The 17078-nt window shown below is 37.7% G+C and overlaps 1 protein-coding gene across 9 annotated transcripts in view; it reads left to right on the forward strand.

Moving 5' to 3' along the window:
• Nucleotides 1–17078, forward strand: part of THOC2 (THO complex 2) — a 116849-nt gene that overhangs the window by 10902 nt on the left and 88869 nt on the right. For all 9 annotated transcript variants that reach the window (XM_044235339.1, XM_044235337.1, XM_044235341.1 and 6 more), the window contains exons 2-4: nucleotides 8174–8232; nucleotides 14085–14176; nucleotides 16459–16510. In XM_044235339.1, the coding sequence (XP_044091274.1) occupies nucleotides 8174–8232; nucleotides 14085–14176; nucleotides 16459–16510 (203 nt within the window). The remainder of the gene's footprint in view (nucleotides 1–8173; nucleotides 8233–14084; nucleotides 14177–16458; nucleotides 16511–17078) is intronic.

The following is a 17078-nucleotide window of genomic DNA, read 5'->3' on the forward strand; positions in this document are numbered from 1 at the left end:
TCTTTCCCTCTGGTCCCTGGCAACTATTGAAATTGTACTTTTTGCTTCTATGAATATGACTCCCTTAGATAAACTTCATATAAGTAGAACCGTGCAGTATTTATGCTTCTGTGACTGACTTATTTTACTTTGCATACTGTCCTCAAGGCTCATCTGTGTTGTGGTGTATGACAGGAATTCTTCTTACATCTGAATAATAATCAGTGATATGTATATGCCACATTTCCTTTATACATTCATCTGTTGATGTACGTTTAGATTGTTCTACCTTTTGAAAGCTATTGTGAATAATGCTACAGTGAACATGAGAGTGCAAATACCTTTTTGAAATCCCGATTTCCACTCTTGTAAATAAATACCCAGAAGTGGGATTGCTGGATTGCAGTTCTGTTTTTAATTTCTTGAGGAACTTCCATATGGTTTCCCATAGTTGCTGCACCATTTTACATTTCCACCAACAATTCACAAGTTTCTCCACTCTCCAGCACTTGTTACTTTGTTTTTTTTTAAGAATTAATTTTTTTTACAGCAGTTTTAGGTTAACCAAAAAATAGAGAGGAATGTACAGAGATTTCCCATTTACCCCTTGCCCCACGCATACATAGCTATCTCCTTTATTTTCAGCATTCTCCACCGGAGTGGTACCTTTGTTAAAATTGATGAATCTGTGTTGACACATCATAAGCACCCAAAGTTCATAGTTTACTTTTGGCTTCACTCACGATGTTATGTATTCTTCAGGTTTGTATAAATGTGTACTGATATGTATCCTCTATTAGAGTATCAGAGTATTTCCCCGGCCCTCAGTATCCTCTTTGTTGTTTGCTCATCTCTCTGGCTACTCCCAGCCCCTGGCAACCACTGATCTTTTTACTCTCTTCATAGTCCATACTCTCTCCATCTTTTTACTCTGCCCATAGTTTTGCCTTTTCCAAAATGTCCTAAGTTGGAAATATATATCGTATAGCCTTTTCAGATTGGTTTCTTTCACTTAGTAATAATGTATTTAAGGTTCCCCCATGTCTTTTCATGGCTTGATTGCTCATTTCTGTTCAGTACTGAATAATTGCATAGTATAGATGTACCAGTTTATCCATTCTCCTACTGAAGTACATTTTGGTTGCTTCCACGTTTTGGCAATTATGGATAAAGCTGCTGTAAACATCTGTGCATAGGTTTTTGTGTGGACATAAGTTTTCACTTCTTTTGGGTAAAATCCGAGGAGTGAGATTGCTGTATCATAAGGTTAGAGTATGCTTAGTTTTATAAGAAACCACCAAACTGCTCTAATATGGCTGTACCATTTTTCATTTCTACCTGTAATGTTGAGAGTTCTGTTGTGCCACATCCTTAATAGCATTCGGTGTTGGCGGTGTTCCAGATTTTGGCTGTTCTTATAGGTATGTAATGGTATCTTGTTTTAATTTGCATTTCTCTGATGACATACAATGTAAGGCATCTTTTCATGTGCTTATTTTGTCATCTATATATTTTTGGTGAGATGGCTGTTAAGGTCTTTTGCCCATTTTTAAATTGCTTAACCGACTGAGCCACCTAGGTGTCCCCTTTTCCTATTTTTTTTTAAAGATTTTATTTATTTCTTTATTTGACAGAGAGAGATCACAAGTAGGCAGAGAGGCAGGCAGAGAGAGAAGGAAGCAGGCTCCCTGCTGAGCAGAGAGCCCGATGCGGGACTCGATCCTAGGACCCTGAGATCATGACCTGAGCTGAAGGCAGCGACTTAACCCACTGAGCCACCCAGGCACCCCCCTTTTCCTATTTTTTAATTGGCTTGTTTTTTTGCTATTGAATTATAGATGTTCCCCTTATCAGTTATATGGTTTGCAAATATTTTCTTCGATTCCATAGGTTGCCTTTTCATCCTCATTGTTTCCTTTGGTATGCATAAAATTTTTAGCTTGATATCCTACTTGGCTGTTTTTTTTTCTTTTTGTCATATCCAAGAAATCATTGCCATGGTGTTCCTGGGTGGCTCAGTTGGTTAAGTAACTGCCTTGGGCTCAGGTCATGATCCTGGAGTCCCCAGATCAAGTCCTGCATTGGGTTCCCTGCTCAGCAGGGACTCTGATTCTCCCTCTGTTTTCCTCCTGTGTTTTCCCCTAGGAATTGCATAGTTTTGGATCTTAAACTTATGCACTTAATCCATTTTGAGTTGGTTTTTATATGATGTAAGATAAGTGTCCGGTTTCATTCTTTTGCCTGTGATTATCCATAAATGCTCTTTATTTTTCAGTTCAGTTATTACAGTCTTTTATTTTTCTTTAAGTAGGCTCCATGCCCAATATAGGGCTTAAACTCATGACTTTGAGATCAAGAGTTTTATGGTCTACTAACTGAACCAGCCAGGGGCCCCACTTATTACATTCTTTAGCTCCCAAAATTTGTTTAGTTCCTTTTAAATATTTTCTGTCCTTTCATTGAAAATCTCATTTTATTCATGCATCATTTTCCTGAGCTCATTGAGCATCTTTATGATGGTTATTTTAAATTCTTTGTCAGGTAACTCATGTATCTCTAATTCTTGAGGGTCAGTTTTTGGAGACTCATTTTGTTCCTTTTATTGGGCCATCTTCCCTGTTTCTTTTTCTTTTTTTTTTTTTAAAAGATTTTATTTATTTATTTATTTATTTATTTGACAGACAGAGATTACAAGCAGGCATACAGGCAGGCAGAGAGAGGGAGAGGAGGAAGCAGGCTCCCCGCAGAGCAGAGAGCCCGATGCGGGACTCGATTCCAGGACCCTGAGATCATGACCCGAGCCGAAGGCAGCGGCCTAACCCACCGAGCCACCCAGGCGCCCCATCTTCCCTGTTTCTTTACATTCTTTTAAATTTTGTGTTTGTATGATTGTATTTGAAAAAACACTCCTTCATCCCAGTCTTTGTGAACTGCTGCTTAGTACAGGGAAAAGCCTTTACCAATGAGCCTGAACTGCTGCTTAGTACAGGGAAAAGCCTTTACCAATGAGCCTGGCTGTAGATTCTGGGCCTTCTCAAACCTTTTCTCTGGATGTGTCTTGGACTTAATGTGTGTAGATTCCACATTGAAGGAATTTTCCAGTTGTCTTTTTTCAGAAGCTTGTACTTTTAGTATCCTTTGGTGTTCATTTGTTGTACTCTGGGTCCTATGAAGTAGCAGCATACCACTCAGCTCGTTTTTGTTCTTGGTGGCCCCTAGGCAGCTTGAGTAGGCTGGGTGCTGTCACTGCCCTAGGTCAAACTAAACAGAAATCAGTCCTTCAGGCAGTCCCCCCAAAAGCCGGAATGCTGGATACTCTTTTCTCCCCTGAGGCAGAGGTTGCTGAGTTGCATTGGTTTTTGTTTTCTGTACTGTGGATTCTCTGAATCTGCAGCTTGCCACCCAGCTTTTTTTTTGTTGTCAGCAGGCCTCAGGCACCCTAGGGTATACAAGGTCCCATCTGTTCTCCAAGATGTTCAGGAAAGAAACTAGTTCCTCAGGCAGCCCCTACCCCAAGTCAGAATATTGGTTGTGAAGTCCTGTCTTCTCTTTCTATCCACAGGGGGAATTTGGGAGCTGGGAGTTGTTTTTTTTTTTCCCAGTCAGGTGGTGCTGTGCCGGGAGGAGGGACTGTGCTGAAAGGGTGACATGAATTCTTCTGCTGGCTTTGATGCAGTTGGTTTACTGCTCACCTAGGGTGCAGGAGCCTCTTAACTGGTTTCTGAATTTCTCATGAAGGGAATTGGTATGTGTATTGTTGTTGAGTTGGTGTTTCTTTGGGAGGAAGGAAAACCTGGGGCTTCCTGTTCTGCCATCTTGCTGATGCCACTCCCATCAAGTTCAAGTACCTTCTTAAGTGAAACTGGCTTTTGTTTTGTGAATGGTTATGAAAAATAAAATAACTTGGTGACATCTTATCTTACATGGGGCTGGCTTTATTCTTTTCTTTGATTTCTTTTTTTAAAAAATTGATTTAAGAGAGAGAGAGAGCATGTACTTGTGGGTTGGGGGAGAGGCAGAGGGGGAGAATCCCAAGCAGACTCTCCATTGACCGGAGAGTCCAGTGTGGGGCTCGATCTCAGGACCCATGAGTTCATGACCTGAGCTGAAATCAAGAGTCTGATGCTCAACCAACTGAACCACCCAGGTCTCCCTCTTTCGATTTCTTGATCACAAAGAATCAATGAAGCAGTTTGAGGCAAGTGCCTTGATATGTTAAGGTGCCTGCAGACTTTCCTTCCTTTTCTTTTGAACTGTTAATACAGGGGCACCTGGGTGGCTTAGTTGGTTAAGCGTCCGACTCTTGATTTTTTTTAAAAATTTTTTTCAATTTATTTATTTTCAGAAAAACATTATTCATTATTTTTTCACCACACCCAGTGTTCCATGCAAGCCGTGCCCTCTATAATACCCACCACCTGGTACCCCAACCTCCCACCCCCCCGCCACTTCAAACCCCTCAGATTGTTTTTCAGAGTCCATAGTCTCTCATGGTTCACCTCCCCTTCCAATTTACCCAAATTCCCTACTCCTCTCTAACATCCCTTGTCCTCCATGCTATTTGTTATGCTCCACAAATAAGTGAAACCATATGATAATTGACTCTCTCTGCTTGACTTATTTCACTCAGCATAATCTCTTCCAGTCCCGCCCATGTTGCTACAAAAGTTGGGTATTCATCCTTTCTGATGGAGGCATAATACTCCATAGTCTATATGGACCACATCTTCCTTGATTTTGGTGCAGGTTGTGATCTCTCAGGGTTGTGAGATTGAATCCTGTGTGGCGCTTCAAACTGGGTGTGGAGGCTGCTGAGGATTCTCTCTCTTCCCTCTGCCCCTTCCCCCTCTAAGAAAAGAAGAAAGGAACTTTTAGTGTAAATGTTAATACTGCAAAAAAGGGAAATGAAGTGTTTACTATTAATACGGTTTTGACCTTGCAGAATTCTAGAAAGTGTCTTGGGCATCAGGGGTTTGTGAACCACACTATTAGAACTGCTGCTTTAAGGGTGCCTGGATGGCTCAGTTGGTTAAGTTACCTGCTCTCTGCTTAGGTCATGATCCCAGGGTCCTGGGATCAAGCCCTGTATCGGGCTCTCTGCTCAGTGGGGAGCCTGCTTCTTCACCCTCTGCTGCTCCCCCTGGTGTGTTCTCTGATTTTCTTTGTCAAATAAATAAAATCTTAAAAAGAACTGCTACTTTACAAAATTATAATGGTTCCTTTCTATTCCTATTTTTAAGTCTTTTTTAAAAAAAATAGTGAATGGTTGTTGAATTTTGTCAAATGTCTTATGTATCTGTTGAACTTGTATGATTTTTAAAAGCCACTTTAATGTGAATTAACTTGAATGAACTTCGTGTGTTTGGGATAAACCCACATAAGTCTGGATGTATTTCAATAATATTTTTCCATTTATCTATATATTTAATACTGCACATGTTTAAATATAAGCCACTGTTATTATTAACAGTTAATCTTCATTTGGAATCACTCATATACTTGCCACGTTTTCCTCATTTCTTGCTTTAACGCTAAAGTTCTCTCTGGAATAATTTTTATTCTGCCTAAAAAAGCATCCTTAAGTGTTTATTTTAGTGTGTGAATCAGTTATGTGTTTGAACTTCAGTGCTTCTTTTGTCTTTTTTTGGATCTTGGAACTTTGTTTTTTGGGTATAGAATTTTAGATGGGCAGATACTTTGTTTTAGCGCTTTGGATGTATCTTTCATCTATATCTTGCATTCTGTGGTGTTGTTGAGAAGTCCTGAAGAACTGTCTTTTTTTTTTTCCTCAGGTGCTTTACTGATTTGTCTTTGGGTTTCTCTAGCCTTATTATGATGTTCCAGTTGCGGACTTCACTTCAGTTGTAGAAAACTGAATTCTTTTTTTTTTTTAAAGATTTTATTTATTTATTTGACAGAACAAGATCATAAGTAGGCAGAGAGGCAGGCAGAGAGAGAGAGGAGGAAGCAGGCTCCCTGCCAAGCAGAGAGCCCGATGCGGGACTCGATCCCAGGATCCTGAGATCATGACCTGAGCCGAAGGCACAGGCTTAACCCACTGAGCCACCCAGGCGCCCAGAAAACTGAATTCTTGGCTATTATTTCTTCAAAAATTGTTTTTGTCCTCTTCTCTCTTTCTGGAATTCTAATTAAGCATACCTCTTTTCACTGTGTTGTGTGTATCTATCCTTCTTTACAGTGTTTAAATTAATCTAATGAAAAGGTATTCTAAAATACAAGTTTTTTTTTCAATTTTCAGATTTTTTGTTTTTAAACTTTATTAATGGAAAAAAAAGTCTCATGAGAATATAGGATACTAATGAAATCATCAATCAGCTTTGGTAGTTCTCAACTGCTGGCCAATCTTGTTTCACCTATAACCCCACCCATTTTCCCATTCTCATTTTATCTGTGAATATTTTAGTACTATCTTTTAAAGATCCATTTTTTAAAAAGATTTTATTTATTTATTTGACAGACAGAGATCACAAGTAGGTAGAGAGGCAGGCAGAGAGAGAGGGGGAAGCACACTCCCTGCTGAGCAGGGAGCCTGATGCAGGACTCTATCCCAGGACCCTGAGATCATGACCTGAGCCGAAGGCAGAGGCTCAACCCACTGAGCCACCCAGGCGCTCCTAAAGATACATTTTCATAAAATTTATAAAATCATTTTTTTTTTAAAGATTTTTTATTTATTTATTTGAGAGAGAGAGACAGTGAGAGAGAGCATGAGCGAGGAGAAGGTCAGAGAGCGAAGCAGACTCCCCATGGAGCTGGGAGCCTGATGTGGGACTCGATCCCGGGACTCCAGGATCACGCCCTGAGCCGAAGGCAGTCGTCCAACCAACTGAGCCACCCAGGCGTCCCTATAAAATCATTTTTTTGATGGTTTATTTGAGAGAGAGCATGAGAGAGAGAGAGAGAGAGAGAGAGAACGAGAGCGAGCTGGGGGGAGGGGCAGAGGGAGAGAGAGAGAGAGAGAAACTCAAGCCCACTTCTTGATGAGCGTAAAGCCCATGTGGGGCTTGATCTCACGGCCTTGAGATCAGACCTGAGCCAAAACCAAGAGTCAGATGCTTTAACTGAATGTGCCACCCAGGCACCCCCCCAAAGTTTATAAGATCTTTGTAAAATATTCCAGTTGATTCAGAAATACTAAATTTTTTTAAAAGATTTTGTTTACTTGAAAGAGAGAGAGAGCATGAGAGGGGAGAGGGTTAGAGGGAGAAGCAGACTCCCCGCTAAGCAGGGAGCCTGACGCAGGACTTGATCCCAGGACTCCAGGATCATGACCTGAGCAGAAGGCAGTTGCTTAACCAACTGAGCCTCCCAGGCACCCTGATTCAGAAATACTAATTTAAAAAAATACTTGTTTAAAACAGGATCCAAACACTGTGATTGATGTATCTCTGAAGGCTTTTTTACCCTGAGGATTCCCCAGCATCTTTAATTTGTCCTTGCAGTGTATTTTTTTTTTTAGATTTTATCTATTTGATATATATAGAGAGAGTACAGGCAGGAGGAGCAGCAGGCAGTGTGATAGGGAGAAGCAGACTTGGCAGGGAGTCTGATGTGGGGCTTGATCCCAGGATCCCAAGACCATGACCTGAGCCAAAGGAAGGCACTTAACCAACCTAGCCACCCAGGCACCTCTTGCAGTGTTTTTGTTGAAGAGACTGGGTCATTGTACAGTTTCCCACAGTTCAAATTTAGGTTCATGGCTTTTTTTTTCCCTTAAAGACAACTTCATAGGTGGGTGGTGTATTCTCTCATCATGATCAGAACACACAAAATGTTTCAGTGTCTCTTCTGTGATGTAAACAGCTATTGATAGGTTCTTAGATCCTTTAATTTATTAGGGATCTTTGAATGATGATGTTCTTCTGTCATTCTTTATTGTCTGAAATACTTCAGTACAGAGTCATTTCTTATCAGTTACTGGTTCATATGTGAAAGGCAGAATAAGTGCTTGATTTTTATTCATTTCCAGTTTTCAAAAATAATGATTGATTTACTAGCATCTTCGAGTTCTGACCAATAAGGGTTTTTAGGTTTGTTTTATTCTTATTATAAACTAATAGATTTAAACACATCTGATAGGTTTCCAAATATTTTTAGTTGATATAATTTGCTCTCTAAGGGTCATCTATATTAGAATTGGAAATGAATACAGATTATTTCTGTTTTATTCTAGTTTGCATTTGTGCCGGATCCTCAGTGAAAATAAAAGCCATGATAGTTCAACTTACAGAGGTAAGACTTGTAAAAGTATCATAGCTATTATTTTTGGCTTGGTGAAAATTAATAGATGTTCTGTTTTCTGTTAAATTGTTATGAATGAAAAACAAAAGATAGGAGATAGTTCACGTTGTATAAAGCCTTTATGAGATTATAATTAGGATTAAAACTATAGTTATAGTAAGACTATATATTTCTGTGTATAGATGTTTGATCTGCATAATAGTTATGTATCGCTTGGCTTTTATCCTTGTGACATGGTATATTTGGCCAAATATCAGCAGTTGCTAGCTGTATTAAAAAATCACAAAGGCTAGCTATCAGTCATAAACAGAAGAGAAGAGCTAACATGGGAAAACTATTCTGATCTTGTTTGCATTAGGAAATTTCCAGAAACTGAGGTGGTGTTTTTACTAAAGCTGGTTATGTTTAGGTAGTATCTGGGGATCTTATTAAAGGCAGTTGTCATGGAAAACATTAAAAGCAAAGGAGTTGTTTACTGCATATCACAAGTATGATTTATTCAGATGTAATTAAACAGGATGTAAATTTTAAAGACTCACTGTGTAGTATTTATTAATTTAAAATTAGGCATTTGTATTTAGAAAAGGAGGGGGCAAAAACAATTATGTCTAGTAAGTTTAAAGCGTATTCATTTGCAGCTTTCACTGAGGGTAGAACCAATAACAGTTTTTTTTCAGTCTGGAAAAAATAATTTATAACCGGTAGACTATTTTAAATAAAATTCATTATAGTTATTTAAATTATGCCTTTGTGAATAGAAAATTAAAAACTTTTTTTTAGGGACGTCTGGGTGGCTCAGCGGGTTAAAGCCTCTGCCTTCGGCCCAGGTCATGATCCCAGGACCCTGGGATCGAGCCCCGCATCGGGCTCTCTGCTCAGTGCAGAGCCTGCTTCTCTCTCTCTCTCTCTCTCTGCCTGCCTCTCTGCTACTTGTGTTCTCTGTCAAATAAATAAATAAAATCTTTAAAAAAAACCTTTTTTTAAAAAAAGATTTTATTTATTTATTTGACAGACAGAGATCACAAGTAGGCAGAGAGGCAGGCAGTAGGGGGAAAGCAGGCTCCCTGCTGAGCAGAGAGTCTGATGTGGGGCTCCATCCTAGGATCCTGAGATCATGACCTGAGTCAAAGGCAGAGGCCCAACCCACCAAGCCACCCAGGTGCCCCTAAAAACGTTTTTCTATAGATAAATTTACTTTTGTTTTATCAAAAATTAAATATTATCTTAATACGAGAGTGTATACTTTAAAGAACATTCGAATTTTTGAGTGGAAAGCACTTTTTAACAAATGAACCTTTTTGTTTTTTTGTCATTTGGGTAAGACCTGTGTTAACATTACTAGCTTGCACCCCCAATTATTTTCCAGTTTAGCCTGCTTATAAGGTTGCATGATCTTTCATCAAGATTTCTGAGGTTCCTATAATGCCTTAAAAAAAAAGATTTTATTTATTTATTTGACAGAGAGAGACACAGCAAGAGAGGGAACACAGGCAGGGGGAGTGGGAGAGGGAGAAGCAGGCTTCCTGCTGAGCGGGGAGCCTGATGTGGGGCTCGATCCCAGGACCCTGGGATCATGACCTGAGCTCAAGGTAGGCGCTTAAGGAGTGAGCCACCCAGGTGGCCTGTAATGCCTTTTCTTTGAATAAGTCAATTCACTGCCAGAATTGTAAGAAAGTAAAGAAAGACTCCTTTCCTAAAAGCACTTGGTTACTTAACTTTTTTTTTCTCTATGTTTAAAACAACCTTATAACTTCTCAGTTAATTTTGATCTTGTCTGTGATTGAAATCTTATCTGGGTAAAATAAGAGAAAGAATTTTCAAAAAACTGAAATAATGTAACACAGGATGATTACTCTTCAGTTTTAAAAGGAACTGCATGGATCTTTAATAACTACCAGATTATTGTTAATTTGCATGGTTGTTCAAATTCATGTATGAAACCAAAAATAGTTATGAGTGTGGCCTCATTGACTGAATTGCTGATGCTGTCTTTTACCTGCCCTTGCCTACTTTCACAATACGTACATTCTTTGGCTGATAGCTGCCAACAGTCAAGCTGTGGTCTAAGAACTTCATTTGGTAGTCCATGCAGAAAACTAGGAATGTCATTTCTTCAGAATTTTCCTTCGTTCTGTCTCAGGGGGATTGAGTTTGGGCAGTGCTCAAACTCAAAGCCCTTTCCCTTTCTGCCCCTGCCTTCTCAGTATCCTTTGCTCACACTACTTTTTTATAAATCCCTTCCCCACAGTAAAATGGTGGCTGGTAAACATGAGTAGTCCTGATATAACCAAGAACTAGTGTCTTCCGTGTTGAAATCCCACAAAGAATCTCTAAGAATCTCTAGAAGTCCCTTTTACTTGTGGCTGTCCTTAAAACTATTTTTTCTGAGGGGTGCCTGGCTGGCTTAGTTGGAAGAGCATGCAGCTCTCATTCTGTAGGTCCTGAGTTTGAGCCCCATTCTTGGTGTGGAGAATACTAAAAATAAACAAAGGAAAAACCCTTCTTTTTCTGAAATGTTAGCATTATGATAAAATCTTTTATTTATTTCTGTCTATAATTATAAGGCTTGTTAAATTTTCCTCCATGTTGTAAATGTAATGTTTTTCAACTTTAGTATAGATTTTACAGGATTTTGGGGAGTTAGCCTTGGTAGTCTTAAAATACCACTTCTTGTTTCAGTGGCTAAAATACAATAGATGTTCCGAACCGTTTAAATGGGCATTTAAAAGCATATGAATTGGGGACTGCCTTTGCTGTTTTTTGGATGACATTATGATTGTTTTCATGTCACTTAGTGTCAGCAAAGTGACCTGGGCTATTTGTTCTCTATTTTAATCTCCTTCTCTGATTAAGATTAGAATTTCCTCAGCTCCTATGAGCCCATATTCTCCTGGCAATTTAGTTTATGTTGTTTAGCTGTTTTGTCCTTCCAAGAGCGATTTTTTTCCCTTAAACTTAGTTATCTGGATAACTTTAATTTTATTTATTTATTTTAGAGGTAGCACACACTCCGGGAGAGGGGTAGAGAGAGGGAAAGAAGCAGACTCCCCACTGAGTGTGGAGCCTGATGCGGGCCTTAATTCCATGGGCCTGAGATCATGACCTGAGCCAAAATTGAGTCAGACGCTTAACCCACGGAGCCGCCCAGGCGCTCCTAGTTTTAAATTTTTTTTTAAGATTTTATTTATTTATTTGTCAGAGAGAGAGAGAGCACAAGCAGGGAGAGTGGCAGGCAGAGGCAGAGAGAGAAGCAGGCTCCCTGCTGGAGAAGGAGCCCGATGCAGAAGTCAATCCCAGGACACCTGGATCATGACCTGAGCCAAAGGCAGCGGCTTAACTGACTGAGCCACCCATGTGTCCCCTAGTTTTTAATTTTTGAAAAGATTTTATTTTTAAGTAATCTCTACACCTAATGTGGGCTCGGACCCACAACCCTGAGATCAAGAGTTGCATGTTCTGCTGACTGAGCCAGCCAGGTGTCCCTGGATAACTTTAAAAACAAGTGCCTATTTGTTATAAAAGTATTATATTAATGGAAATTGAAAGCATGAAATCAACTTCCTATTTCTACCATATTACCAGACAGAAAAGTTTTTCTTTGCATTTTAGCTTTTATATAGTTCATTTTAAGTATAATGAAGGCATATTTATGAAAAAGGTATAGAATATGTTTAATAATGAATTCTTCATAAGAAATTAAAATACTCTGGCTATATTTCTTATTAAAATTTTTTTATTTTAAGGATTTTTACTTATTTGAGAGAGGGAGTGAGAGAGAGAGAGAGTGAGTGAGCACACAGGTTGGGAGAGGGAGAGGCAGACTCCGCATTGAGCAGGGAGTTGGACATGGTGATTGATCTGGGATCATGATCTAAGCTGAAGGCAGATGCTTAACTATTGGGCCACCCAGGCTCCCTCTGGCTATATTTCTTTTCTTTTCTTTCTTTCTTTCTTTTTTTTTTTTAAAAGATTTTATTTATTTATTTGACAGAGAGATCACAAGTAGGCAGAGAGGCCCACAGAGAAAGAGGGGGAAGCAGGATCCCTGCTGGGTGGAGAGGCAGATGCAGATGTGGGATGTGGTTGTGGGGCTGGATCCCAGGACTCTGAGATCAGGACCTGAGCCTAAGGCAGAGGCTTAACCCACTGAGCCACCCAGGCGCCCTCTGGCTGTATTTCTTTAGCAGATAATTTAGTGGACAAATTTATTTCATTGTAAAATAATTGTAAATTAATAACAATGAGGTTGTTTAAATGGTTGATAAAAGTTTTGATTTCTACCCTGTTCCTTTTTTATGACAAGTAATCAAACTAAGGGAGAAGATTTGTATTTTCAAATTTTTTAATTTGTATTTTTTAAAAAAGATTTTATTTATTCATTTGATAGAAAGGGAGACAGAGAGGGAACACAAGCAGGGGGAGTGGGAGTGGGAAAGGGAGGAGCCGGCCTCCTGAGGAGGAGGAGCCCGATGTGGGGCTCCATTCCAGGACCCTGGGACCATGACCTGAGCTGAAGGCAGATGCTCAATGACTGAGCCACCCAGGTGCCCCGGGAGAAGATTTTTAAATATTTTATTTAAAAAAAGATTTTATTTATTTATTTGACAGACAGAGATCACAAGTAGTCAGAGAGGCAGGCAGAAAGAGAGGGGGGAAGCAGGCTCCCCTCTGAGCAGAGAGCCTGATGTGGGGCTCAATCCCAGGATCCTGAGATCATGACCTGAGCCGAAGGCAGAGGCTTAACCCACTAAGCCACCCAGGCGCCCCAAATATTTGATGTTTTACTTGCTATTTTGCCCTGAAAGAGTATTGATTCCCTTCAGAAGGATAAATTGACTTTATTTTACAGCTGTTTTTAGAGCTACTTGTTTTTTCTACCTTTTTTTAATTAAAAATAGGTGACACATACTAAATTAGTTTCAGGTGTATAACATAGTAATTCATCAACTCTATACCTATACATTATGCTATGCTCACCACAAGCATAGCTACCATCTGTCACCATACAATTGTTCTACTTTCAATGAGAGGAAGGAGGTAAAGTTTTCAATGTATAGAACTTAAGAAAAATATGGCCAGAAGGAGGCATTCACATGACCATTAGCCACCCCCCATTCCTTCTCCAGGGAAGGAAACTATGGTAATTGTGAATGAGACTATTTGTGGTTGACAGTTCTCACAGAACTGCCATATACTTTTGTATGTATGTATGTATGTAATTATTTTAGTTTGAATTCTTGTGGAACTAGAGAAAAGATCTAGATTTGGGGAGAAATTTCTTTGAGAGTAGGTTATGGATAAAACTTGATTTTATGTTGACTGGTATTCTTTACCCATTGTCAATGTAGCAATGAGATTAAATTGACTATAATCTGAATATATTGAGGAAAACTCTGTGAAATTTGCTGGTGAGAGAAATGGTTACACTAGTTTATATCCATCTGCTGGAATTCCATGCGGTCATTGAAAATAATTTTGGAGACTTTGGTAGCATGATAAAATACTTCAAAAAGTGTTTATGGGGGAATCAGAGTACCAAGTGATGTGCACTGTGATTGCAAATATGTAAAATATGTAAATACATTGAAAAAGATTGGAAGGGAATGTTTAAGCAATAGTTATAGTAGTAGAGTCAAGGTTAACTATTTTCTACTTTCAGTGTTGTGTTTTTGTGAAAGTAAAAGGGAAAAAAATCTGCTAGAGGAAAGCACTAAAAGTATATTTTTCTTATTATTTTTGATATAATTTCGAGAAGTGGGAAATATAGAGGTCTTCCCTCAGAAGGACCCACCTTTTATGTTTAAGAGATTGTATTCTTATACTCTTTCTTTTATGTTCAACAGATTTCCAGCAGGCTCTTTATGAGTTATCTTACCATGTCATTAAAGGAAATCTAAAGCATGAACAGGCATCTAATGTTCTTAATGACATTAGCGTAAGTATATATACACACACACACACACAAAGACACACACGTTTTTAAAATTCAATAATTATTACATTTTTTTGCCTTTGATACAAAGATCCATAGAGTATATAGTTTGCATTTCATTTTGTTCAAAATTATAGTAGTAAATGTTTTAAGGCAATATTGGTAAGCTGTTGTTGCTAAGTTGAAATAAAGATATTCTAATCTTTTTGTCTGGTTGTGAGTAAAGCAGAAAATGTTAGGTAAGCTGAGAGGGCAAAAAAAAAAAAAACCAAAAACCAACCATGCCTTGTAACCAAATCATGATATACTTAATTACAAATGCTACTATAAAAATAATTTGACTAGAATTTTTTTCTCCCAGTGTAGCATATCAAAACATTTTTTGTTTGCAGTTATGTCTAGAAATGAAATAAATTTAAAAATTTGAAAATTAAATTATTTTAAATTGAGGTTGCGTAGTTCTAACTAATGCTCACTAGATGCCAATCTTCATGTGTTTCCTGTTAGAAAATATTAATAACTAGAGTTTTCCCTAAACTTTACATGATTTTTCTGTCTCACTCTTTTATTTATTAGAGAATTTAAGTTAGATTCAGACCAGATACTTTTCATGGGTGTTTGGTATTTGAATTGTAAGATGAGCTCTCAAATTGTAAGGGTGTTGATTGTAAACCAGTAGTTGAGTTTCTTAACTTATTTAAGTGGTATATTATTCTATTATTATTAGGCTGGATTTTAACCTTATATAAATTAAATTATCTACACAGTTGAGAGCAGATTTCATGAGTATTACCGAGGTGTAGGACCTGGAACTTGACACCAGTATGAATTTCCCTTGTGCTGCTTTAAGCTTCTCTAGCTTTTTTTTTTTTTTTTTTTTTGTTAGGATAGGTACTCTCCTACATATGCTTTCTGTGCTTTTTTGAGGATGGTCACAAGGAACTTTTATGTTTAGCTGTTGTGATATTTTTTCCCCCTACATACTGAAATGTAGTTAAGCAGTTGAGGTTCAATATGAGTTTCTCTTTTATCCCTAAACTGTCTCTATCTGACCACAGCAGTATTAATGTATTAATTCATGTTGGAGTAGTCTGTTTTTTTTTCAACAACTAATATTCCATATTGAAAACTCTTGTCTTGCTCTTTTCTTCAAGTAGCCTGAGTACTTGGATTCAAGTAGACATGGCAGAAATTCATAGCCCTTAAGAAACTTTTGAGACTAAAGTGGTGTGCAATTAAGGTTCATTCATTCTGTAAATTGGCTATTGGTATAGTCTGTTTAGCATTCAGTTCTAATGTTTTCCCCGTTTTTTGAAAATGAACAGTCCAAGTGGACTTAATACATATTTTGTTTTTACTTTCAGTCTTTTTACTTTTACTCAAAGGACCCTTTCCTTTGAGTCTTTATGTACACCTTTGCAGCTGAATTGTCTTTCTCATGGCTTTCTCATAGTCCCATAGTCCCCTGACTTAGCCATGGAAGTGTATCTTGCATGTCTCTTAGAGCTGCCAGTTTTGTTGTTAGGATTATATTTCTTTCCTTTACTGTCTGAAAATAGGCTAGTTTAAGGGTTGCTATAGTGCCAGTAAACTAATTGCAGTGGTTGAACTTTGATCCTTACTAATGGAAAATGTTTCTAAAATTGGGCATGGGAGTAGGAAGTCAGGAGACAAATCTAGAATAAATGCTGAAGTTTTCATCCAGAAATGAGGGGAGAATTTTGGCTTAGTTTCTCCAAAGGCTACAAACATCAGTTCATAAAGAAAATAAAGATGGATTTTTGGTAATTGTTTTCATCTTCAGAGTATCTTGAGTTATGGAATGACAGCTTGTAATTGTTTTTGTATTTTTTACAATACCACTGTTCGGATACCACTAGGACTTTTGCATAAATCAGTGTTGATTCAGGCATGAGCACATTTAAAGTTGTAGATAAAAAATGTACCATTATAACAGTAGGTTTAAGGTACCAAATTCCGGTGGTTTCTAACATGAAATTTCACTGGAAAAGTGTCATTCATTAATGCTCTTTAGTTTCTCAGGTGCATGTTAGATTTTTTTAATCAAGTTTTTTTATCAGCTTTTTTCATGGTAGACATTTAAACTTTTTTTTCCAACTATTGTCTCTTTCTGTTTTCTCTGTATTATGAAACTTGAATTTTATTATTTAGGGGTTTGGGGTTTTGTTAGGTTTTAAGTTTTACTGAAGAGTATTATTCTGAAACCAAACTTGCTAGTGTGCTATTCTTGTATTTACTATGAATAATTATATTTTTATAATTAGGAATTTCGTGAGGATATGCCCTCCATTCTTGCTGATGTATTCTGCATATTAGGTAGGTATCAAACCTTTATTTCACCTGTAAAAGTGCTGTTTGGTAGATTAATGTACTGTGTTTAGGTAAAATGTTTTCTTTCAAATTTGTAGAAACTAGATTATATTGTTTTTTTAATTTATAGAGAATATAGTGTTATAAGTCAAATGTTAGTATGATCACTGTTTATAAACTAGCTTTTGACATAATTTATAATTGAAATAGTTTGAGTTTTGCAGAATGTATGTTTATATAAAATTGAGCTAAATTAAGTCATTTCAAATAAAAAAGCTAAGTTTTTTGAAGTTCATTTAGTCTGAATTATTCAGATTTTAGTAACCACATACTTAATCTTACTCAGTGGAGGTTATCAATAAATGTCAGAATCTCAAACTTAGGACACTCAAGAGATATTTACTTTGCTATTATACTCTTTTGATTCTTCTTAATTTTAGAAAGAGCAAGAAGAGCCAAAGTAATCAAAAGTACTTTTGTTTTGAGGATGAGAAACCAGCTTTGGAAATAGCAACTTCTCTATTTGTCCAGAATAAATAAGAATTTATGCAAGATAAAAAAGGATATTTCTTTG

The sequence above is a fragment of the Neovison vison genome, chromosome X (genome assembly GCF_020171115.1).
Source record: "Neovison vison isolate M4711 chromosome X, ASM_NN_V1, whole genome shotgun sequence".
NCBI lineage: Eukaryota > Metazoa > Chordata > Mammalia > Carnivora > Mustelidae > Neogale > Neogale vison.